The following is a 24,033-nucleotide window of genomic DNA, read 5'->3' as shown; positions in this document are numbered from 1 at the left end:
GAGGAGCTAAGTGTGCAAAGCATCGGTGAGGGGCAGGAGACACACCTGCTGATCTCCCAGTCTTGCGTGGGACGGCCCGGGCTCCCGGCCCACCCAAGGGAGTCCCGGCCAGGGTGGCTGCGGCCCGAGAAGAGCAGGACCCCAGGAGAGCCGTGGGAATGCCCCAGAAGCCCGCCCTGCTGTGGGTGGACGGGCAGGAAACTGCGGTTGTTGGAGACTTTTCAGACGACCAACGTGGTGTGTGCCTCCCAGGGAAACGGGAGCCCCAGCACAAAGCCGCCAGCCTCAGAGCCAGTGGCAAAGAAACTTGTCACTGCTCCGCCTCATCCTGGAAGGGTGTGGGCTTCTCCGTGGGAGCAGCCACTCCCAGGTCCGGGCACAGCCACGGAGAGGCTATGAGGGGAACGGGGCCCAGCAGGGAGCCGTGGAAACAGGCTAGGATGTCCCCTGAGTGCTCCCAGGAGCAACGACTCAGGCCCTTCATGCTGTCATTCTGCACAAACATCAAGAGAACCACTTGGGCTTAGACAGACCCAGAGTGGCAGCCACCACGCGTACCAACGGCTTCCGTGTTAAGGACGAGGGGCCTGAACTGCTGTTTCACCAGCATTCAGAACAAGGTTCTGGAATGGTACCCGGCTGGTACTCAAAGGGTGGGCATTGCCAGAGGCTGACGTGCCTTCTCCCATACAGGGCACCACCGCTGCTGTGCTCTCTAAGGGGCCCTGGGGGCTGGCTGGTGCCAGGCACCGCCCCTTGGCAGGGACAGCAGCAGCCCCATCCACAGCCTCGGGAAGCGGCCGCAGTAGGAGAACACAGGAGAGCCTGCTTGGGCTCTCACTCTGTGTCCGCTTTCATTCCACCAACACGAGGGGACACGGAGTTGTAAGGACCCTGTTTTCCTTGTGATTTAAAAATGTTTGGTGCCCCACGGGCTCCAGACTTACTGAGGGGGTCCCTTCATAGAGTCTGTAAATGTTTAATCACTTACGTTGTACACTTGAAACTAAATAATATTGCATGTCACCTAATACTGAAAAATTTAAATTAAAAAAATATCAGTTATCTTACTTTTCTTATTATAAGAGCAATACATCTTGCTTTTAGAAAATTTGTGAACTAGAAAATAGTTTCAAGAAAAAATTATTCATAATTCCAGTCCCCAGAGATAACTCGTGTTACCAATATCTTACAAATTTTCTTATAGTTTTTCATGCATGTATCCATGTTTTGTTTTTCTTTTTCATTCCTGGCTCATACAAAATTGGGATCTTACCTTATGTAATTATGTGTCTTTCTTTTTCTGCGACATACTATCCTGAGCCTGTCTGCACAAAACCATCACAGTTTGATCATGGAAACTATACAATGTGTCTTCTTCTGTGCACCTCGGGACCCCCAGAGCAGGACCGGACCTGCAGGAAACACGGGCAGTGAGATCCCGGGTGGGGGGGGGTGACCTTGCTCTGGTGGGAAGCGGTTCTTCTCACGCTCAGGACCGCAGCTTCCCGTCGCCTCCCTGACCTCACGCGCTCCCAAAAGCTAAGTCAAGGGGCAGCTTTTGGAAAAGGAAAGGGCTGCGGCCACCCCAAGCTCCTGCCTGATGGTGTGGGGATTGGAATATTCAGAGGGAGGCATGCAGTACACCTTAGGCAACCAGGGTGGTCGAGGGGAACCACACCGAAATGGTTTCAGTAAGGAGGCGCTGAAGCTCCGGCAGGACAGCAGACGGGAGTCCGGAAAAGGAAACCCCTTTTCAGTCAGGTCCGGCTTGCAGCGGGCGCAGCCCGTGCCCGCTCCCTGACTCGCTGCACGGCCTCAGGGTCAGTCGGAGCCGCGTGCCCAGGCAGCAGGTCAGGCTCAGCACAGCCACAGGCCGGCTCCCAGGAAGCGTCCTTTGAGTGACAGACCCACCAGACAAAAGTGTGTTCTCGCTTCCAAGGACTGACCCGTCCACGTCAGAGCCACGGCTGCACCACGCACTCCGAGCTGGGTCAGCGCTCAGCAGCGAGCACACATAGCTTATGAAACAGTCCCTGGTGCCTCACCGTAAGTGACTTAAAAAACCATCCATGGGCTCACAGCACCAGCCGTAATGTTGCCCCAGAGGTATTCTAATCATCTCTTGATGGACTAGCCTTTTCTTACTTCATCTTCGTCCTCCCATGCTTGTGACCCCACGTCCAAACTGTTATGTGCAATAATGGTACTTTTAACATCGCCACTGCTCTCAAAGGCTTGGATGCCACCAAACCCCTTAAGTTCAATGAAAAGATTGAACCCCGGGCTTCCCAGCTCTCTGAGAGCTTCTTCCTCCACGTGGGTTTCCATTGTGCGCGCTCAGCAGCCAAGTTGAGCTCCTGGGCACGGAGTTCCTCGGACGTGCGTCTGGGCATGCCCACTCCGAAACCATGCCTAAGGAAACCCCGTAAAACATGGGGAAGCATGTGTACTAATGGGCCGCTCAAACAACACCTGTACCAGTGCAGTGCTGGACCCCACTTCTTCGTCACACAGTAGAATAGTTAAGGAAACTACGCTGCATTGCACTGATGGGATGGTCTGCAATCGGTGCGAACAATGGGAAGGCAGACGTAGGGAATTTAAACACAACGGACAACAAAGACCTTTTGCAAGGGGACCCTGACAAAGGGAGCAGAGGTGCCCGGCCTTGCCATGGCTCTGGGCAGGGCAGTGAGTGGGGGAATGAGTCCCAGCACCCCCAGGAGCGGGACACTGCCGCCCCGGCCAGGCAGAGTGAGCCTCGCAGGGCCACCGTCTGACAGCGGAGGGCTCATCTCGGACTGCTCGGGACTGGCCCTGGTGACTGACAGCACCTCCTTCCCCGCCAGCACCCTGAACCCGCCCTCCACCTGGTAGCTCCCAGTCCTCAGCACAGTACAAGGGAGACAAGTGGCCTCAGGCCAGCAGGAGGGAGTATCCACGCAGTTTTCATGCACCATCAAAGGAAAGAGCGGGCCACAGCCGCCCACCCTAGGCACGCGCTCCTGCCGGCTCCGGGAGCCACAGGCTCCGAGATGCTGCACGGCCAGGATGGGGGAGAGAGGTTTTTCAGCTTCTGCTCTTTGATGCGAGGTGTCTTGTGTTTCCTTGTCACCCTCCGCAAGGGCATGAGGTCTGGTTCCGACATTCTATCACCGAGTGGCAGCCCAGGGGCCACCTGCCCTGGGGAGACAGGCAGGGGGGAGGGGACGAGCCGAGAAGGCGGGGCAAGCGAGAGCTCTCAAAAGGCGAGAGGGCAAAAGCACCACCTGGGCTCAGAGAGCAGCGTGACCAGCTGCCAGCTGCGGGCTCCGTGACCTCGAATCAAAGGTAGCTGAGGATGGAGGAGGGCTTCAGAAATGAGGGGCCTCCGCCATCCGACCACTCGCCGCAGGCGGGAGGAGGGAGGAGGGGGGCTGGGTAAGGAGGAGCAGCACGGGGCTAAGGCGGGCGAGGCTACGCCGGAGCCCGGGCCAGAGCCTGCGAGCGGAGACCTGCGCTCCCGCCCCGCTGGGCCGAGGGCCTGAGCGTCGCCTCTGTGCGGCGGGAGGCGCCGGAGCGAGGGTCCTGCCCACTGCCGCTGCCTCCTCCGTCCTCCACGCTACGGAGGCAGCCACCTCTGCTCCCTCGTCCACCCCCTTCAGTCCACCTTCCGACATCTCGGCGGTTCCTAACCCGGAGCCACCGCTTCTTGCCGTGTGGGCTCAGTGAGCTGCTGAAACGTCTCTGGGCCTGGATGTCCTCATTGCAAAATGAGGACAGCAGTGGCACCTACGGGCACGTTGTCAGGAATGTCCCGTGAGTTCCAAGCGTGCAAAGCTCTTAAGGAGGGCACGGGCCGCCGTGCACGTTAGGGGAGGTCGGCTGTTCTGCTCTCTCCTCGGAGGTTGTTTCTCCGCATCAGCTTCCCGCCGGGACCAGGCGCACACTACGCCTCCTGCCGTCTTTCCCAGACCCAGCCGCCAGCCGGCGGTCGGCTGGGGGCGCAGGGTGCGGCTGGGCCCGGGGCGCTCGTGGCGGGGCGCGCTGCGGGGGTCCGAGCGGCGGAGAGTAGGGGGCGCCCGGTGGGGACAGGGCACATATCCGGCGCACTAAGGGCAGCCTCAGCGGAGAGGGGGGCGCTCCCCGCAGGGAGCGAAAGCCGGTGGCCCGGAGACGCCGGGCGGCGCGCCTGCGGCGGCGTCCGGCGCGTCGGAGAGGCCTGGCCCGCACCCTGCTAGCCCGGGGTCCCGGCGCGCGGCTGCCCCGCAGGTGGAAAGGCAGGGCGATCCGGGGCCCCGGGAGGGCGGCTTTCCGGGCGGCGCGGGCGGAGGCGTGGAGCCCGGGAGCCGGGGCAGCAACCCGCCGGATCGAGGAAGTGCGCGCTCCTGCGGCTCGTCCCCCGCACCCGGGACCTGGGGAGGGAGCGGTCCGGGAGGTGAAGAGGGTCGCGACCCGGTCAGGGCGCGGGGGAAGCAAGGCGAGAGGCGGGGCGAGGCTGAAGGAAGTCGCCAGGACGGCGTTTGCCGAGAGCGGCTCGTTGGTCTAGGGGTATGATTCTCGCTTCGGGTGCGAGAGGTCCCGGGTTCAAATCCCGGACGAGCCCAGGCTCTTCTTTTTTTTTTTTCCTTTCCTCTTTTAACAATTGAAAAAAACCCTTTCCTCCTGACTTGAGCTCTAATGTTGACCGCCTTAACTTGGCGAAGCAAGGCATCGAATGAGAGCGATTCGTACACTATATGGTTCCCATGAGCCCGAGTGCGAGGCCTGACCATTGCTCGTACCCTTTAAAACGCACATGCTTGGAAAAGGGTCGCCTCGTGCGGAATCCGGGGCACCCCCAACACCTCCCAGCGGGAGCAGGGGCGCCTGGATTAGTGGATCTCGGGTGGAGGGGTGCCCAGCTCCCGCCGCCGACGCCCAGCCCCGCGGGCGGGGGACGCGTCCGGTGTGGGCGGGTGTAAAGCGCACCCACCTGCAGGCGACCCAGAACGGAACTTTGCGTCCGCGGCGCACGCGACACTATGGAACTGGCCCGGGTGGCGACCGCGTCTGCAGAGGGTTACATGGCTTGCAAACTTTCTACGTTTCCGTGTGACACCTTTCAATGGTATTTAAATGTAGGGCGCTCTTTCGGTTCAGAAAGTCTCGATTTTGTGTTTTGCAACAACACGTACTTAAGTCACTTCTTGATGTGTTCTAAAATGTATTTAGAAAGCAGTGTCATTCTAAAGGAAGGAAAAGTGGGCTCGTCCGGGATTTGAACCCGGGACCTCTCGCACCCTAAGCGAGAATCATACCCCTAGACCAACGAGCCGATGTGCTGTGGTGTCAGCGCCATGACAGAGGAAGGTGAAGTTACTTGTTCCCGCGCCCCCAAGTGGTTACTTTTATAAATGTATCTATTTTCTTTACCCGCCCTTAACGTTCCTTCTGTGGTCACTTTCTGCGTTCTACTTTTCTCTTTGGATCTCTGCAAATCAGTGACACGAAAGAAAACGACGGTGCCGCTACCGGTGTGACATTTACCTCCTATTTCGAAGACCATGATTCTATGCATATTCATGAGTAATAAAAGCGCAATGAGTTTGTGGCGCTGTCCCCGCGGCGGCCGGGTTCCAGGCTCGCCCTTCCCGGGTTCTGGTTGGTGGGCTTTCCAGCCACAGGGCGACGGTGGGCTTCCGTCCTCCGCTACCGTAGCGTTCGAGGCCCCACCTGTCCAGCCTTGTGAATTCCCAACTCTGCGTTTTCACTCAAACTGTTCCCTTCAGCTGGAAAATCTCTTTCCTTCTGCATACCTCCCAAACTCTTACCTTCCCAGAAGATCTTCTAACGTATTAAAACTAATTGTATATATCTCGTTCATCATAATTGTTGGAGAACCAGGCACCAACACTGGATAATTGGCAACCAATTTCATAATTGATTATAATTGGTGCCCAATTGTCCCAATGTCTTGAAGGCATGGCTCATTTACTATATATTTTTTAAAGAGTTTATTTATTTATTTTTAGAGAGAGGGGAAGGGAGGGAGAAAGAGAGAGAGAAACATCAATGTGTGGTTGCCTCTCACGTGGCCCCCACTGGGGACCTGGCCTGCAACCCAGGCACGTGCCCTGACTAGGAATCGAACTGGCGACACTTCATTTACTACATTTTACATTTTTAAATAGTATTGAGGCCTATGCTAGCCAGGCCGGCACTCTCAGTGAGTAATTGCTGAGTGACTGCAATGTGTTCTGAATTCCTTCGCTGCACGAACGTCGGTGCTTGGACACGATCAGTAACTGTGAATTGTCACCTGGGCAAATACATAACCAGAGAGGAAATCACAAATCAGGGGACTCTCCTAAGGAGAACTATACATTTATTTTATTCCTTATGCTGTTCACTCATCGGTTCATCCATTTGGTGGATAGGACCCTTTATTCAACACGCACACAGAAGAAGCACTACCTGGCGGGCTCTGAACTGTCAACTTGCTCCCTGCAGTTGGACCCCAGTAAGTCACGGCTGTGGGGCTCAGCATTCACACCCGCCCTCCTTTGATCTGAAACTGTCCTGAAGTTCCCCTTAGGGCTCAAGGCTAAGAGGATAAGAATGCACTTTAGAATGTCGACTAGCTCTGGCTGCCAGGAGAGTTTGCTCACGGAACCTAGCTGGGGCAAAAAGCTGTGCCCTGAAAACGTAAGAAGTTTGTGTTTCCCCAGAGTGAGGAAACTACGAAATAATAATAATTGGTTCGGTAAAATAACGTAACCCTTTCGGATTTCTGAAAACCTCAGTCTCTGCAGCTGTTAAGGACACTCCACGCCCCCCTTGCCCACTTGAATTTACTAGAGCGATGATCATTTTCATTTATTTGTTTTCTTCCTCCTACCTCTCTCTAGTGATTGAAAAGCAGTTTGTCCTGTACTCTGCAGGATGTATCCCATTTGCCAGAGAACCTCATTTGCCCCCCCCCCCACACACACACAACAAGGATGCAGAAGGACCAACAGCAACAACAATCAAGGTATCAGCTGCCTGACTCACAGAGAAGCATCTCTCCTGGTAGGAGGCATGCCTGCGACCCTCTGCAGGGCACCTCCTCCCCAGTGACGCAGTGGAGTACAGAGATGGTTGCAGAGTCCTGGGGGACAGAGGGTCTCCTGGAATATTCCGCCTGGTCACCGTGACTGCAGGAGCGCACAACAGTGAACCCCTCCCAGGGGCCCCATTACTCTTATTCCAAGTCGGTGCCGCGACACCCAGGGACACCGGAGACTGTAGAACGCTCCGGTTTTTCATAAAGTTCTAGTAAAAAATGTAACCCTCCTCCTGGATGAAGATGTTCTTTCTATGGAAATGTCAGTGAAACTGACTTAACTTCAGGCAAATTTCCCTTGTGGCTGGGGATTTGCCCTTGACTCTGTCTGACGCTCACCCAGGAACAGTCAAATTCTCGGTGTTCCGGGAACCTCTGGTCACCACCACCCACAACAACCTCCGCCTGTCCTCTGGCACCAGGTCTGCGAACACAAGGAGGGAGGGAAGCCAGGGAGAGCACTCGCGTGGAGAAGGTTCTACCACAGTCACTAGGGTCTGCTGGAAATGCGGGTGCCCGTCACCCTCTTCCTACCGTCTCCCACTAACCCCGGCTCCAGAAAATTTGGTTCCTATATAGTTGTCAACACCAGACAGACGACCCTGAGTGTCCCTGATGTTACCTCTAAGAGGGCAGAAAGCGCTGAGGAGTTCTCAAGGGAGGGCCCGTCTGGTGAGTGCGTTTCCCGTGCACAGTCGGGAACAGGCCCTCGGAGGGGCCCGTGGGCCAGGGCACAGATGGCTCCCGTGCCCAGCCTCTGCACCGGCTCCATCTCCCCAAGGAGCCCCTCCCTTTCAGAGGCCGCAGCTCCTTTCAAAAGGACCTTTCTGACCTGATTCGGTCGTGTCGCCCGGGGTACTTGAGCTGGGGAGAGGAGTTTCCAGGAGGTGCCTGAAAAGGGGGAGGTCTGCTGAGTGAGATCCTCAGGCTAACAGTAACGATGGGAAGTGAAGGGTCCCCCCCCCCCCCACTGCCCCGCACTTACTGTCTGGACAGAGGGTCGGAAATTACAGTGCAAGGACAGTGAAGAACACAACCTTGGTGGTGCTTTTCCTTTGTCACCTAATTCGGGAAACATTTGTGTATTCATTCAACGAACGTTTACTACTTACTGGTGGCCCGGGGTTGTGTCCTGCGGGAACACTTTGCTCAGGCAGCCGGTTCGCCCTTTGGCTGCTTCCCCCACCACCCCCAGACGCAGGTGCCTGGCTGCCGACTGCGGGCCCTCTGGGGGGCCTCAGCGCCCTGGGCCTGGGCCAGGGTCCAGCTCATTCATTCGCCTTCCTCCCAGATGGGGTCCACCCGGGATCTGAGTCCTGGGGAACTGGTAGCATCATTCTCCGCTCCGGCTAGAAGGTGGTGGCCACAGTGTTCTGGATGCTTTTCTCTGGACAAAATTTACCGCCCAGTGCATATCCGGCTCTGCCATTCTTTTTCTGAGACGTTTCTCCGGCCCTGTCTTTCTCTCCACCCCCACTCCCAACATCCTACTTCATGCGCTCTCCCCATGCCCTCCCCTGTCATCGCTCCCCACCGCCTGCAGGATGGAGGCCACCCAAGGCCCCTCGCACCGGTGCCTTCTCTTCCAGCGTGCTCTCCTTCCCCGTGACCCCTCACCCCCCTGAGTTCCAAGCCGCCCTGTGACTTGCCCTGGCACTGCTTTCCCGGGTCTGAGTCTGCGTCTCCCGTTTCTATTGGGGAACCCGTGCTCCTCCCCTGAAGTGCACCTCCAGGCCACCTCCTCGGTGCGTCTTTCCCGACCCCTCTCGGCCCGGTGGTTCTCGGAAGGGGCGGGAACGTGTGTCCAGGGGCCTCCCCGGCAGCGGAGAAGCTTGTCACAGCACAGGTGTCTCTGAGGACCCCGGCGGCCTTGGGTTTCTCCGTTGTTCGCCCTTGTCTTCCAAGCATCTCACACAGTTCAGCGCCTGCTCATCAGCACTGGTGGACCACGTGCTTCGCGACAGTCACACCTGAGACGTCCTACACCTACAGCACTCAGAAGTCACTTCCTTAAGGTGCTCATGGCCCCTCCCGCCTACGACAGGCCGGAGACTCGGCGGAAGGTTCCTGCTCAGGGAAGCAGGGCGAGACGGCGCTGCCGGGCTCCGGTGGTCCTGCCTCACTAACGCTGAAACCAACCCAAACAGGCCCAGCTGAACGCCAGCGACGGAGTGGGCGAGGCACTCGCGGGCTACTCACCTGGTCGGGTGCGCTCTCCGCCCAGAACCACCTTTCAGCCAATGACAGGCCGCAGCGCAGCGGGTAGGGCTCAAAGACTGTGTTTCCGCAGCCTAAAGACGTCACTGCCGCCCTAGTGGCGTCATGGCCGCCCTAGTGACGTGTCGCTGTTGTGAGGAGTCGGCGTGACGTTGTTGCCACAGAGATGTCGTAAAGCAACGCCTCCTCCCCCTGCACTGGTGGAGACGCCGGTGCTGGTGCGCACACACCGCCCGGCGGCCAGGCCGCGGAAGCGCAGCACGTCCAGTTACGCCCAGTGCGGCGTACTGGGTAACAAACCAGGGCCTTCCCGGGTGCGTGTGTACCATGATACGCGCTTTCTATCGCTCCCTTGGAGTGCGCCTTTTCCGCCTGCGAAGAGGGCTTGCCGGGAGGCAGTGTGCCAGTGACGTCGGCCCGCAGCGGTCCGAGTCTCGCGTGGCCTCCCCCTCTCGTGGGCTGTCGTGCTGCCGTGGCGTTCCACACCAGGACACGCGGTGCAGGCTGTTGCTCTGTTGCCCAGGACGGAGGGGCTGCACCCCCCAGGTGTGTGTGGGTGCGCTCTGGTGCCCCGCACCGTGGACTCGCCTAACAAAGCATCTCTCGGGCCTCCCCATCCCCAGCGTTCGGCACTGCACGGCTGTGTTGTGCGTTTGCTGGCCTACAAGGCTAGTGGGCGAAACAGCAAAAACCCCAGGAAGGGCGTTCCTGAGATGAACTTGAGACAAAACCCTGGAGTGCGAGTGCGCACGTGGGCTCTGTCGCCACACTGCTCCCCTGCTCAGCCGAAGGGTCTAAAACTCATTTCCTGCCTCACTCTGTCCGCCTCCGCCCCGGATTCCACCCTTGTCTTTCTCCCTCCTCTGTCCCTCTGGCGTGCCCGTTGGTAGGCTGTTCTCATCGGGACCCTTCCACACACTTTCCAGTACTTACTGGGCGACCAGTAAGTAGCGGGCACCGTTCTGGGCCAAGGTGGCCAAGCTGGGCAGGGCCAGCCTAGGTAGGCCCTTCGGAGTCCGGGCGGGGAACTTCCCTATCCCGGTTTTTATTGACAAATGGAGGGACGTTTTATTTGCAAAAGCACACCAAACCAAAAGCACCGTCCTTTTTGTTCCAGGCGGCAGGAGCGAGTTCCCAGTTCCCACCCCTTCTTAAACCCAAAGGGGGTTTCCGACGAGGAGATGCAAACAAGATGGAGACTTTTTAAACTGGCATCTTGCTCAAATCGCAACACGTAAATTACTCAGTCCACGCAAAGGGGAGGCCTTGGGCGCAGGGCAAGCGGGGCATGTGTTCTGTCTGGGCCACTGACGCAGAAGGCTCTCCCCACCGTCCCCCTTGATCACTTTTGTAAATAAATCACCGTTTCTTTGGATGAGGCTCCCAGAAAGAGAAGGGCTGGCTGACACAGAAGCAGGACACCCAGGCAAAGACCCGTGACAAGGAGGCACAATGGAGGGATCTGTGGGGTAGGACCCTAGGAGAGGCAGAGGGGACAGGCGGGCGGACAGCCACGCAGGCAGAGGGCTGGGCGGCAGCGGTGGAGCGGAGGTCCTGGTCTCCAGCTCAGGGATCTTAGCTAGGGTGGGACCCGGAGGCGTGACCTCGCCTGACGAGAGGGGGTGATGGACAGTTGGCACTTTCCAATAGCATGCTTCAAGGGCCACGGGTCCGGCCAATGAGCGGGTGGCTGGGTGGGGCCGGGCGGAGGGCTGGCGGCAGTGGCGGGGCCGGGAGTGGGGGCGCGGCGCGAAGGTGCCACTAGGCTAGGCGCGGCTGCTGCGAGGTGGCGCCCCGGTCCGGAGCCGAGCGAACCACAGCGGGGCCGGGGCCCGGTGCGCGGCGGCGGGGCTGCAGCGGAGGACGATGGCTGCGCCCGCTGGGGCCAGGGCAGTGATTGCAGCCCCAGACCGCAGGCGCTGTCTGTGGTCGGTGCTGGCGGCGGCGCTCGGGTTCTGTAAGTGCAGCCGGGCGGGGCTCCGGGGCGGCGGGGACTCTGGCCTGCACTCGCCCCTCCTGGGGAGCGGGGCCCTGCGCGCTGGCGTGGAGGCGGGGACCCGGCGGCGCGGCCTGCGCTCATGGGACCCGGGACCCAGCGGGCGGGAGCACGGCCCTAGGCAACCCGGGAGGCGCTGCGCCTCTCCCTCCTCCTTCCCGGGTCCCCGCGTGTGGGGGAGACGGGGAGCCCTACCTGCTCGGTCCCGGGGCTGTGGGGGAGCGGCCCTGCTCTGCGCTCCCGCCGAGCCCCCTGCGCTGCCCACGCGGCGACCCGGGGCGCCCAGGCCTGCCTCGGGATCCGGGTCGGGAACCCGGGTTCTGCGTTCTGCACCTCTGGGAGGAGGCAGGCTTCTGCTCATCGATGGGGCCTTTGTTGCTCGTTTCCATGTTTTCAGCGACTGTTTTGTTTTGCCTCGTAAATTCCATTCCCAGGGCTCTCCAGTCCTTTCTTTAAGCCTCCCTGAGGGAAGAGCCCCGCAGTCTCCCGCCTCGTCTCTGGAGTCTGCGGAGCCCCGGGGGGGAAAGTCACATTGTTCGGGGTTAGGACGCAGAGACCTGGGAATGCCGTGGAAATGGCCTGGCTGGAAGGAAGCCGGTCAAAGCCGTCATGTTCCCGGACATAGACGCCCCAATATGACGATACATAAGACATTAAGAAGCACATTTAAAAAAACATCTTTGTTTTTTCTTGCCACATTTCACGGGTCAAACTTACGGTGAACCTCAGGCCCGACTTACTGAATGGGGTGAGTTGGGCCAGGGACCTGGGAAGCAGTGTGTGCTGTCGTGCTTGTGCGTGTGGTTCCCAGCCCGGGATTCCGGGCCGCTGTCTCAGCGTGTGGTTGAGTAACGATTACAAAGCGGGCCAACTCCTAACACACGTAGGCCTCTTTCCATTTCTCGATGTTTTCCAAAAACATCGGTTGCATCACAGTATCTGAATACGGCTTTACTCATAAATTTCCTTCCCGGAAAAGTCCTTAATGTAATATTTGGAACCAGGAAAAATGTAATTAAACCAAGGATCCCAGGGGACTATGAAGTATACGTGTAAAAGCACCCCCACCCCTCTCTTTCTGGAGGTTGACAGATGAAGGTGTAATTCATTTTTTTTTATAAATGTCTCTTCTGAGAAAAAAGGTTAAACATGTGGGGGAGGGGGTTTGGTGGTGGTGGTAATATTTGTGTTTTAAGAAAGCGAGTAGGAAATGGCTTTACTCTAAGGTTTATCAGAAATCTGGCATCAGTCAGAATTATCTCGCATGAGAGGTTGCCCATCGCCGCAAAGGGCAAGGGCAAAGCCGTCGGGTTGACCTTGATAAGCTCAGTGGCAGCGAACAACTAAACTGTAATTCATGGATATTAATAACAAAAAGGGGGTCTGCGAGAGTCAGCAGCCGATGTTACCAGGTCATTGTAGAAAGATACTGCGTGTTTCTCTTTGCCAAGTCACCTTTTCCTGATTGCCGATGTCACGGGGAAAGGTGGCTGTGCCTAACAGTCCTAACAGTCCAAGTTTGATGGAAACATTTCTGGGGTTTGATCCAGGCACAGCTTTTTGACAAACCTCCATTGAGCACCTTTTCAACATGGAGCACCAGAAGTGTTCCAGGAAGGAGGCTCCTGCCCTCCCATAGCGGACAGCTCAGTGGGAGAAGCAGCAGAAGTCTTTTGAGAATGGTGTGCTGTTAGGAACTACGGGGAGAGTCCTTGGCTCAGACCAAAGTCCGTGCCGCCCGGGAACGGATGCGGAAGTTGGGGAGGGAGAGGGCGCGTGGTGGTGAATGCACCTGTTGGCACCCCTGGGTGTTGGGGGGCTGCTGTGTGTACGGAGCTGGTAGGAGCTGAGGCAGGGGAACCAGCCAGGGGCACTGACTCACAAAGGCTGGATTTTATCCTGAAGGGGGGGCGGGGGGGCGGGGTGCTGGGAAGGGTTTCTCTCTGTTGAGATGTGAAGGCTGGGGTGCAGCAGGGTGAGGCTCCCCAGAGGGCAATTGCAGTAATCCAGGGGAGGTTAAAGACCTGAATTAAAGCAGCAGGATACGGGGAGAGGACACCTCCCAGAGCCTGTTAGAAAGCAAATTCGCCAGGGCTTGGAAATTGATTTGACGTGGGCCTGAGTGAGGGGGGCGTGAGATGATCCTGAGGTTTGGGGCTTGGGAGGTGGGGCCCATTTTTGTGAGGTGGGGCTTTTCACAGAGGAAGGACAGAGGAGGAGGGGATAGGAGTGTTGGTGGGAGGGGCAGTGAAGTTTCTCTCAGCTATGTTGAGTTGAAGGGGCGGCAGAGGCATTCCAAAAGAAACGGGCCGCAGACAGGTGGGGAGAGGGTCCTGGGGGGGAGCAGGATGTCCTGGTTGGGAATTTTCTGTGGCTCACAGCTAAATGATGGGTTGTTCAGACGAAGTCACCAAGGGACAGTGTAGTGAAGGACGGAGCCGGGGCCAAGGACAGGGATGTGGGGTGCGAGGTGCCCGGAGAGGAGCCGGCCCAATGGCTGCGAGGAGAACCCAGGAGGTGTGGTGGCTTGCACACCAAGCGAGGATGGAGTTTTAGGGGAGAGGAAGTGGCCCATGGTGTGGGTGGAGATTGGATACAGTGAGGATTCCCTGCATTTGGCTGGCCGCTGGGATGTCTTTGGTACTAACCCTTAGATAGAAGGAAGGAGCTCAGGATGGGAGCCAGTCTCGGGGCCCCCCCCCCGCCCTGCACCACCCACTCCAGTCAATGGCAGCACCACCCGCCTGCCCCCTCAGCCCGACACCTCGTCCCTCCCGGACCCCTCCCTGCCCCTCGTCCTCCACGTGGGCGCCCCCACGCACCACGTCCGATGAGCTCTCCCACTTCTTTTCCATCAGTGGTCCCCTCCTGGCGTCTCGGCAGAATCACTGCTGGTTTTGTTCATACAGCTGTGCTGAGCTCCCAGCTGGTGCCCCAACTCCCCCCTCCTGCCCCTTTTCAGTCCACTCTTCACACAACTGCAAGGACGATTCAGATTAAAAATGCACATCAGCCACGTGCCTTTCTCGGTTAGCGTCCTCAGTGGTTTGCCACCGCGCGGAGGCTGCCGGCCGGCTTCCCTGTGGGCTGCGCCCTCCTGTCTGCCTTCCCCCCAACTTCAGCTAGGGCCCCTCGCCCCCTTCCTGCCGCCTGCCTGTGCTTCAGCCCATCCCCACCGCGGGCCCTCTGCCCTTGCAGCGCCCTTTCCCCAGGACCGCCCAGAGCTGTGCCCTCTTTATCCTCAGCACGCCACTCTTTCAGAGGGGACTTTTCCAACCACCTTATCCAGGAGTCCCCACCCTTTACTTCCTCTGACTGTAATTTCTTACTTGGGTTTTCTTTTTCCCTCCGCTAGAATCCAGGACAGTGTTTGTCATCTTCTTCACAGAGGGATCTGTAATGCTTTGCACCTGAATAACGATAATCAGTATTTGTTCCATGGCAGCGAGGTAGAGGCATGTCTTGATTAGGTTTGTCAGTTTGCAATGTGTAGTTAGGGTTCGGCGGGCTCATTGTCCGCACCCAGTGAATGTTTGTTGGTTGTTGGGTGGGCTATTTTTCCCAAGCGTAATTTCATGCGTTATCTGATTTGTCCTCACCCATAGAGACATGCTTATTGATTTTTAGAGAGAGGAAAAGGAAGGGAGGGAGAGAAACATCAATCTGTTGTTCTTGTGCCCCGACCGGGGACCGAACCTGCTGCCTAGGCTGGGAATCAAACCCACGACCTCTCAGTTTACAGACGCCTCTCTAACCAACGGAGCCACACCAGCCAGGGCGATCCTTTTCATTCTTTAAGTGCCATTTCTTATTTCTTCAGAGATGTGCGGAATGAATGAGGATTCTTTGCCTCCCTTAAACACCATAGCTTCGGAACTGCTGGTTATGATGTAGTTAAACCATTTCATCACGCTTGTTGTGACGCCTAAGTGTTTTATCAGTAGGGCTTTTGACAAAACTTGAACTTGAGACACCGCTGCAGTAGAAAGCCCACACAGCTCACTATCGGTCCCTCAGCCTTGTACTTAGTGACCACCTGGGACAATAAAACAAAAACCTAGATTAAAAAAAAATGCTACCACTGGTTTTTATGCTAGCTCCAGGATAGTCTCTGGGCTCCAATACTGCCAAGGTGAGAACGGATGTTACAAAGAGAGGTTCCTGAGAAAAGCACAGAAAATGCTGTTTGTGTTTTCACAAAGTCTCCAGGGACCATTCGGCCAAAGGAACGCCTCCTGGGTGCCAGGCACCGCCGGAGGCTGAGGGTGCCGCAGGGAGCTGGGGCCCTAGTGGGAGCAGCCAACGGCCCTCGCACACCCTCCGAGCACCCGGGGACAGGCCCGGCTCCTCACAGTGCCCCCGTCGAAGCAAACAGTATTCCCCTCTTGTGAAAATCTGCAGTCTTAAAAAAAAAAGAAAAAGGATATTTACTTGCATGATAAAGTAGTTATTTTTTAAATGTACAAAGGCTCCATTGTGGGAATTTCATCAATGATCTTTTCTACTAAGTTTTTGAGATGTGATTTGACTGGGAAAAACTCGATAGGCAGTTTGTGACACATCCAGGGTAGGGCCAAAGCAGGTCTACAGTCGAGTGTGAGTTTATTCTCGTATCATTCGTTCTATTCGTTCGCACATGAACTGTAACCCTACTTTGGCCACGCCTTGTATTTCTGCCTCCCCATGTAGTAAGTGGGGTCTGCCTGCTAAACGTTGCACCTTCCTGTCTGTCCCCCCCCTCCACCCCCGCCCCCGCCCGATTTCCTTCGGTCAGGCACATGGTGATCGGAACCCTACAGCCGGAGCCCGGGGGTGCATTTACACTGTGTCTCCCGAGAATGTGAAACTCCAGGTGAGTGCATGCACCTGACGTGTACCTAAACCTCGGGATGCTTTTCCGCTGGCTTCTGAGACCGCTGGTGTTGTTTAAAAGGACATAAATGGTTTGCTTTGGCACAGAACTCATTACCGATCCGTTTGGTCTTTAACCCCCGTCCAGGCGAACTTAATGATGACAGCTGGAAGCGTCTCGCTGAGGTCTGGAGTATCAGCTGGCTCGGGGCCTTGGCCTGTCCGACTGGTGTGAGAGCAGTAACCTGAGTGGGACCGCTTTCTGCCTCTCCCACTCATTCTCCCCAGCGCTTGACATGTGCATTGGCCCAGAGACCAGGCCAAGGCCCTTGGAATTTTGGCTGCCGGCTGAAGCCAGTCTCGGCTGTGTGACCGTTCCCAGTGCCTGAACTGAGACGTCGTCATCATCTCCTGGGACGTTCGTGTCTTTGCCCTTAAACGTCTTTATCATCTTTTTGAATGCACCTCAGCCGCCGTACTGTTTTATCCACTTACGAGGTTCCCTGGGTTCCATTAGGCTCCGGTCCAAGAGCGGAAGGATGACTTCCCTGACAAATTAGTGAAGGAGGATCGATCCGCTTCTTACTCCTTCCAAACGGAGTCTCTTTAGAAGTGGGCGAGATGTGGTGATCCCTCTGCCTTCTCAATTAGTTCCCTAGCAACTGCGGCCCGTGGCACCCCATCCTCAGTTTCCCTGGGTGGGGCGCATGCTGCTGGTCCAGGAGACTGCCCCACCGTGCGGCCTCGGGACCGAGCTCCCTCAGTCCTGCGCTGCAACCGAATGAACAGACGTTGCTGAATCGGCAACGGACATCCTCTGTCCAGGAACTCGTAACATGCAACTTTGGAACCTGGGGAGTTTATCGGGTGCAATTTAAAGCCATTTAAAAAGAAACGCTTTTATCATTGAAGGGATGCATTTTTCTCTTTAAATATTAAAGAAGACAGTGTGGAGTTATGTAAATTTAACAAAATCGTGGGCTCCTTCCAGATAGCTAAATGTGTAGATGCAGATGACCCATCTCGATTTCTTTTGTCAGCCCACAGGAATTTGGACACAAGGCTAGGTTCGGGCTGTATCGTTTCCTCTTGCCTTATCTGAGTGCTTCCTATGAGTGTGGCTATTATCTTTATCAAGTTCACAGATGAGGAAGTAAGGATCAGACAGGCTCAGTAACTTGTCCGAGGTCACACAGCTAATATGTGGGAGAGTTGGACCTCCGCCTGCAAAGCCTGTATTTGCAACCACTCTGCTGTACCATAGAGTCTCTCTCCAAAGTCTCCAACCATTTTGGGGGGATGCTGCAGGATGCCCTCGATGTTCACAGAGGCCTTGAACTGCCCCAGAGCACCCTTGGGTGGTGACCTTTGTGCCAAGAACCCTGGCGCCCTGATGCCGTTCACGTGGCGTGGGGGGTGTAGCTGCCATGTGCAAGCCACTCCCACTGAGGGTGCAGAAGCCGCACCACCCAGTGCTCTGACCACTCCTCGGGGCTTTTAATGGTGTGGTTCTTGTTGTTTCTTCTCCTTCTCTGGCTGCTCTGTCTCGCTAGGGTCAGCAGACAAGGGCCTGGCCCTGAGCCGGTCTGCCTAGGGCCAGCCGTAGTGTGTGTGGGTTCTGGACTTCCTGTGTGAAAGGTTGTGCTGGTACACTTACTAAAGCTGGCACAGCGAAACAAGGAAGGGCTTAGCATGGAGGAAGGAACAGGAGAGCACAGGCTGGGCTGTTTTGGCTCACTGGGAAGTCAGAAAAAAGGGAGCTTTGGGGACAGGCTCGGCGGGTTCGCCTGGGGCCAGCTGCCAGCTGCCCACTGACTTGGGGTTTGGGAGACTCCTGCCAGCGAAGAGAGCAGTGGGGAGGAAGGGGCAGGGGCTGGCGCAAGCCGGGCCCCGCGTCTTAAATCTCTCTCTCTCTCTCTCTCTTTCTCTCTCGCAGGCAGGAATCTTTGGGGAGTTCCCAGGGGAGGGTTTCAGCGGAAGGCTCATCAGTTCTCCGGGCATGTCCTTTCAGGGTCATGGCCTCCACTGATTGGTCAGTGACAGGGGCAGTGACCAGCTCTGCTGCTTTTTTGGGCCTGGAGCTGAAATACATCCGAGGCCCAGAAGTTATTTCCAGGGAGAAAAGTCTACCCTGGGGACAAGATTCCTGTTGTCCCAGTGTCGCCCCCTGCCAGGACCACCTGTATCTGGCTGTACATTGCTCGGCCAGTTCAGCTGTGTGTATCAGTTTGTCTATTCCGTTTGCCTTCCTAGCTTTTTACTGTCCTGACTCATTCTCACCTCAGAGACTCCCACCCCTAGAATCTTTTAGGAATGAGGAAGGAGAAGGGTTTCTGTGTCTTCAGTAACCGCTTCCTGCTGATGAGGGTCTGGCATGGCCCCCGCCTCCATAGGGTATGGAAGTCCCTTCCTGTCTAGTCTAAGAGACAAGGGAACAGGGTCTGAGTCAAGAACAGAGAGGCTGGGAGCTGCTTCTTCCAGAGCAGGGGCAGCGTGGGACCCCCAAGGCATCGTCATCTTGACGTGGAACTGTTGTGTGCGACGTAACCGTCCAGTACTGGCAGCCAGTCCATCCAGCCAAGCCACTGAGGCTCGTTTCAGGAGGTGGCAGTGCGGGTGGGCTTCTAGAGCGTGGCCTATGCTATGCTAACAAGCAACCCGGTAAAACAGGTCAGAGGCGTACACTAGATGAAAACAGCAGGAATACAAAGGTTAATGAACACAGCAAATCATAAACCAGCTTCTGAGTCTTCAAACTGCCAGTTGAGAAGACTTCAAATGCAAGCCTTTTGTGGGAGTGAAATTAAGCAAGGACAGTCTAGTAGATCCTCCTTGTCTGCAGTTTAAATATCTCTGGTAGTGTTATCAGGTACTCGGGTAAGTTCTGTATAGCTCACACTGCATCAGTAGTTAATAATTTCAAATCAAAGGATGGGAGGAAAAAAATGAAACATTCGCTTGGAAGAAAACTAGAAAAATCAGGATTCAGTGTAGTTTGTGGGTGACAACTGTGCATTGGGAGTTCCACTGAAACACAATTTCTGTCCCTAAAATTACCCTCATTTTTCATGAGGCTGCAATAAGTCTAGTTTCAATTTGGCCTGGTTATTAGCATAAATCCAACAAAAATAGTCATTGGTTATATAGGTTTTTTCAAACTCCCTTGTGAGTCCAGGAATCTTCAGATTGAGCTTTATTCAGCCCCTCAAAGCACAGAAGCCAAGCCGCACAGTTGCCATTTGGCTTTGCCTGCAATACCTATAGGCTTGGGTGGATTCCTCAAGTTCTTGAGGTCCCCCAAATGTCTTGAGTTCCTTTCCTTGCCATCTTTCAGGAAAGCAGCCTTCATTCCTCACCTGGAAGCACTGCTATGAACCAAATGACCAAGCCAGGTGCCTGGCCATTTCTGCAGAGGGCTTTCATTGGCTCCCAAAGTCAATCTCAGTTCCTTCAGGCTTTCTGGTGCCGTCCAGAGTCCAGGCATGTCTTTTTCAGTCGTGACATTCCAGACAAAGGCTTCATTAATAAAACCACAACTGGAAACTGGTTCTCTGTGTTCTACTATAAAGAGAACAGATTCTTATTGGATGTGTGCAGGCAAATATATATTGCCATGAAAAAAAAAATAATGCTTATTAAGAGCTGTCAAATTCTGGAGGGGTTAGGTAGGGAGAAAAATAGAAATGCTCTGAAATTGTTTATGAGGGTCTAATTTATCAAACTGCTCTAGGGGAAAAAAGTTTCCTTATGTCAGGAAAACAAAAAGATTTAAAGCTAGCAATATGTTGACAAAGCCATAAGAATAATAGTGATCTTTCATTCCTTCAGTCCCATATAACCAATTTTTGTTTGTCTTGCTTATTTGCCAGTTTTTCCATGAATCCAGTTATTCCTTAGGATTCTATAAACCTTCACCTACTTCAAAGATATGACTTGCTTGGATACCTACAAGTTAGAGTAAGTCAGAGTCCTTATTGTGAACCTTTCCAAAGATGTAACATTATTTCCAAATGTATCCGAGTAAAACAATGACTGTTCATAAATGACAGAATTTAACAGGCCATGGCTAGAGTCCTGATTATAATGCCATTGATAAAGTACTTCTTTGTCAGATAAAACACTCCAAGACAACAGTTTCTTGGTAAATAATAATTACTATGAAATTACATAAAAGAACAGGACAAAGCCCGCAATTTTAGACTTAACACACAATTTCAAAATATAAAGAGCAAATAATATGCGAGATTTCAAAACACTGTACATGACTTATTTGAAGTGTGTGTTGAGCATTGGAAACAATGTACAAACTCCTGACAGGACACCCGCTGCCCCTGACAGTGTCCTGTCTGAACTTGGCTTTGAATTTTCCCAAGTTTCTTCCTCGCGCAGGCTAAAACCTCTAGAACACCTATTTTAATAAAAAAAATATGTGTATACAAATAGAATATAGTTATTATTATTTTGTTTGGCAAAGCTCCCCATGTAATTTCAAGCATACGAGAAGCAAAAAGTAAGCAGCCCGCATCCCTTAGACTGACTTTCATGGACACATTCATGACCTTTGGAAACACAGGCCCCTCTACCGGCAAACATGCTCTCGCTGTCAGCAAAACACCTCCAACAAAGCACGAGACGCTCATCAGCAGCTCCGAATCCACTTCACAGCCTCTTTGAATAAAAAGCCAAAAGCAGGTGAACTTAAACTTGTCCAGCAATGAATGTTTCAGTGCCTTGTGTTGTTTCAAAACGTGTAGCTAGTGAATGGCTTTTACCAGAATTTACTAATTTAGAAAATAATATCTGAAATAAGTTAAAATGATTTGCTCAGCTATAGGTCAGGTTTTTCCCTTTTTGATAAGAATTATCTCCCCCAAAATTTGTATTTGAAATGAAGACACCTGGTTTTCTTCGAACTTGTGGGGAAAGACAAGCAACCTGTTCCGGTCAAGACGGAGGCATAGGCAGACACGGGTCACCTCCTTGCACAACCACAGCAAAAATTATGACTGGACTACAGAACAGATAGACTACTATCACCCAGAATTGTCAGAAAATCGAGCAATAAAATGTATAGAAGTCTGCCAGGAACTGCCCTGCATGGTTCGGAAGCTGTAACCCCCCATGGCTAAGGCTGATAAAGGACCTTGGGAACGTAAGCTACTAAAGAGACAAAGCTTATCTCCTGGTAGGGGCACTGCCTCTGTTGCCTTTTACTTCACCCTGCTTATCCCCAGGTGGATGACTGGTTAGCCAATGATGGGTAAGATTCCTCAAGGGAGGGACAACCTAAGACAGGCACAGTCACGAATGGGGCCTTAAGGAAAGGACTTGGGGTGCTATAGAAAAAGGGGGTGATGGATCCTTGTGCCTCAGCTTTGACATAGCCTGAGTCCTCATTCTGTCTGCAAGAAGTCTCCTAATCTCTTGGCTGCCTTACTTCCCCTGCCTGACTTAAGCCTGAAACAATGCGGGAGGGTGGTGTAGCCCTGGGCAGGAATGGGCGGTTCTCCAGGGTGATCAGGCCTAAGAAAGAATGCATAAAATCCTGTGAAACCTGCTTTGCTAAGAATACCCTTAATTTAAATGATGAGGGCCCAAACATAGAATGAGTTTGTTTCCCCAAAGTTTTATAGCCCTTTAGCTAACTGACTGGGACTCAAAATAAACCCTCATAGTTCTTGGAATGTTATCTATTGTTAGATCCTTACTGCCTGACAATGATTGATGAGCTTTACCTGTATTCCTATGCAAATTAAACCCAATAATAGCCCAATGAGGAGCAGGCTCGTGGCCCTTCTCCTCTAAGAGATCAGCCACCTTTCCTCCCCAAGCAGATCCTGTCTTGGTAGACTGATTGTCATCGTGGCAGACAGGACGGGGGCTCTGCAGTTGGAGCCCCCACAGAAGTCCAACAACCGAGGAATTAAAGAAGCCATATTCATCCAGACGGGTAGGAGGGGTGGAGATATGGAAAGGTGTGGAGATGCAGAATGGACAGTCCCACACTCGCGTGGCGGATAAAAATTGGGAGAAAAACCTGAGGAGCGAAGGATCCCAGCCCCACCCCCAGGGTTCAAGCACCAGGGAGATAAGTTTCCATAACTCCTGGCTGTAAATACCAGTGGGGGTGGGGCAGCGGGAGAAACTGCAGGGTTCTCAGGAGGCCCGCCGTGGAGTCAGAGCTTACACAGCCTCACTCCCTCTGGGCTTCAGTACCAGGCAACAGCTGGGAGGGCACCAGGGGCCTACTGGGAAAAACTGAAGTGACTGGCATCAGGGCGAGTCCTGGGAGATGGCCTTCTCCCAGACAGAGCCCAGAGGCCAGGCAGCAGCACTGTCTTCTCTGCACGCCCTCCACCCCACGGAGCCACAGAGCACCGCCTGGCGGCAGCTAACGGGCACACTTTTCCACGGCGGGCCGCACGGCTAAGACAGCGAGTCAAAGCAGCCCTACCTTACACACGGAAACAAACGCAGGGAGGCCGCCGAAACGAGGAGACAAAGAAACTTGGCCTAAAGGAAAGAACGGAACAAAACTGCAGGAAAAGAACTAAACAACATGGAGATAAGCAATCTGTCAGACGCTGAGTTCAAAACACTGGCCATTAGGATGCTCCGGGAACTCACTGGGTACTGCAGTGGCTTAAAAAAGACCCAGGCAGGTGTCGCAGGTTCGATTCCCAGCCAGGGCACATGCCTGGGTTGCAGGCCATGGCCCCCAGCAACCTCACATTGATGTTTCTCTTTCTCTCTCTATCTCCCTCCCTTCCCTCTCTAAAAAATAAATATAAATGAATAAATCTTTAAAAAAAAAGAGACCCAGGCAGAAATGAAGGTTACAGTAAGTGAAATGAAGAAAAATGTACAGGGAACCACCAGTGGAGGGGATGGAGCTGAGAATAAAGTCAATGATTTGGAACATAAGGAAGAAAAAAACATTGAGTCAGAACAGCAAGAAGAAAAAGGAATCCAAAAAAAATGAGGACAGGCTAAGGAGCCACTGGGACACCTTCAAAAATACCAACTTTTGCGTCATAGGGGTGCCAGAAGGGGAAGAGAAAGAGCAAGAAATTGAATATTTATTTGAAAAAAATAATGAAAGAAAATGTCCCTAATTTGGTGAAGGAAATAGACATACAAGTCCAGGAAGCACAGAAAAGTCCCAAACAAGCTGGACCCAAAGAGGCCCACACCAAAGCACATTGTAATTAAAATGCCAAAAGTTAAACATAAAGGGAGAACCTTAAAAGCAGCAAGAAAAGAGCAGAGAGTTACCTACAAAGGAATTCCTGTAAGAATGTCAGCTGATGTCTCAAAAGAAATTTTTCGGGCTAGAAGGGACTGGCAAGAAGTATTCAAAAATAATAAAAAGCAAGGAGCTACAACCTAGATCACTCTATCCAGGAAAACTCTCATTAAGAATGGAAAGGCAGATAAAGTGCTTCCCAGACAAGGTAAAGCTAAAGGAGTTTATACTCACCAAGCCTTTATTATATGAAATGTTAAAAGGACTTATTTAAGAAAAAGAAGATCAAAACTGTGAACATTAAAATGACAATAAATTCACAGCTATCAACAATTTACTCTAAAAAACAAACTAAGCCAACAAGCAGAACAGGAACAGAATCATAGGTGTGGAGATCATTTGGAGGGTTATCAGTTGGGAGGGGGAAGGGGGAGGATGGGGGAAAAGGTACAGGGATTCAGTACAAATTGGCGGGTAGAAAACAGACAGGGGGATGCTAACAATAGTGTAGGAAATGGAGAAGCCGAAGAACTCAAATGTGCGACCCATGGACATGAACTAAGAGGGGGATTGCCTGAGGGAGTGGGGGTACCGGGTGGAGGGGGGTAAAGGGGTAAAAATTGGGACAACTGTAATAGCATAATCAATGAAATG

The 24,033-nt window shown here is 54.0% G+C and overlaps 1 protein-coding gene, 1 long non-coding RNA gene and 2 other non-coding genes across 5 annotated transcripts in view; 3 read left to right on the top strand and 1 right to left on the bottom strand.

The window, feature by feature from the left end:
- The first annotated feature begins 2,594 nt into the window (after positions 1–2,594).
- Positions 2,595–6,647, top strand: LOC118498252. 2 transcript variants are annotated; one of them, XR_004900779.1, is made up of 2 exons: positions 2,595–3,333; positions 6,402–6,647. It is a non-coding gene; the product is annotated as an uncharacterized LOC118498252 (long non-coding RNA). The 2 variants fall into 2 exon arrangements; XR_004900778.1 differs by lacking the exon at positions 2,595–3,333 and adding an exon at positions 3,342–3,801.
- On the top strand, positions 4,517–4,588 carry TRNAP-CGG. The gene has a single exon. It is a non-coding gene; the product is annotated as a tRNA-Pro (tRNA).
- Positions 5,228–5,299, bottom strand: TRNAP-AGG. The gene has a single exon. It is a non-coding gene; the product is annotated as a tRNA-Pro (tRNA).
- Positions 6,648–11,015: 4,368 nt separating the features above from the next.
- The window catches only part of MPZL1 (myelin protein zero like 1), a 32,956-nt gene continuing 19,938 nt past the window's right edge, over positions 11,016–24,033 (top strand). Inside the window, exon 1 of the mRNA XM_028530774.2 lies at positions 11,016–11,243. Within this exon, the coding sequence (XP_028386575.1) occupies positions 11,153–11,243 (91 nt within the window). The 5' untranslated portion in view covers positions 11,016–11,152. The remainder of the gene's footprint in view (positions 11,244–24,033) is intronic.

The sequence above is a fragment of the Phyllostomus discolor genome, chromosome 14 (genome assembly GCF_004126475.2).
Source record: "Phyllostomus discolor isolate MPI-MPIP mPhyDis1 chromosome 14, mPhyDis1.pri.v3, whole genome shotgun sequence".
In the NCBI taxonomy this organism is placed as follows: domain Eukaryota; kingdom Metazoa; phylum Chordata; class Mammalia; order Chiroptera; family Phyllostomidae; genus Phyllostomus; species Phyllostomus discolor.
This window is presented reverse-complemented; position numbering and strand designations above follow the sequence as displayed.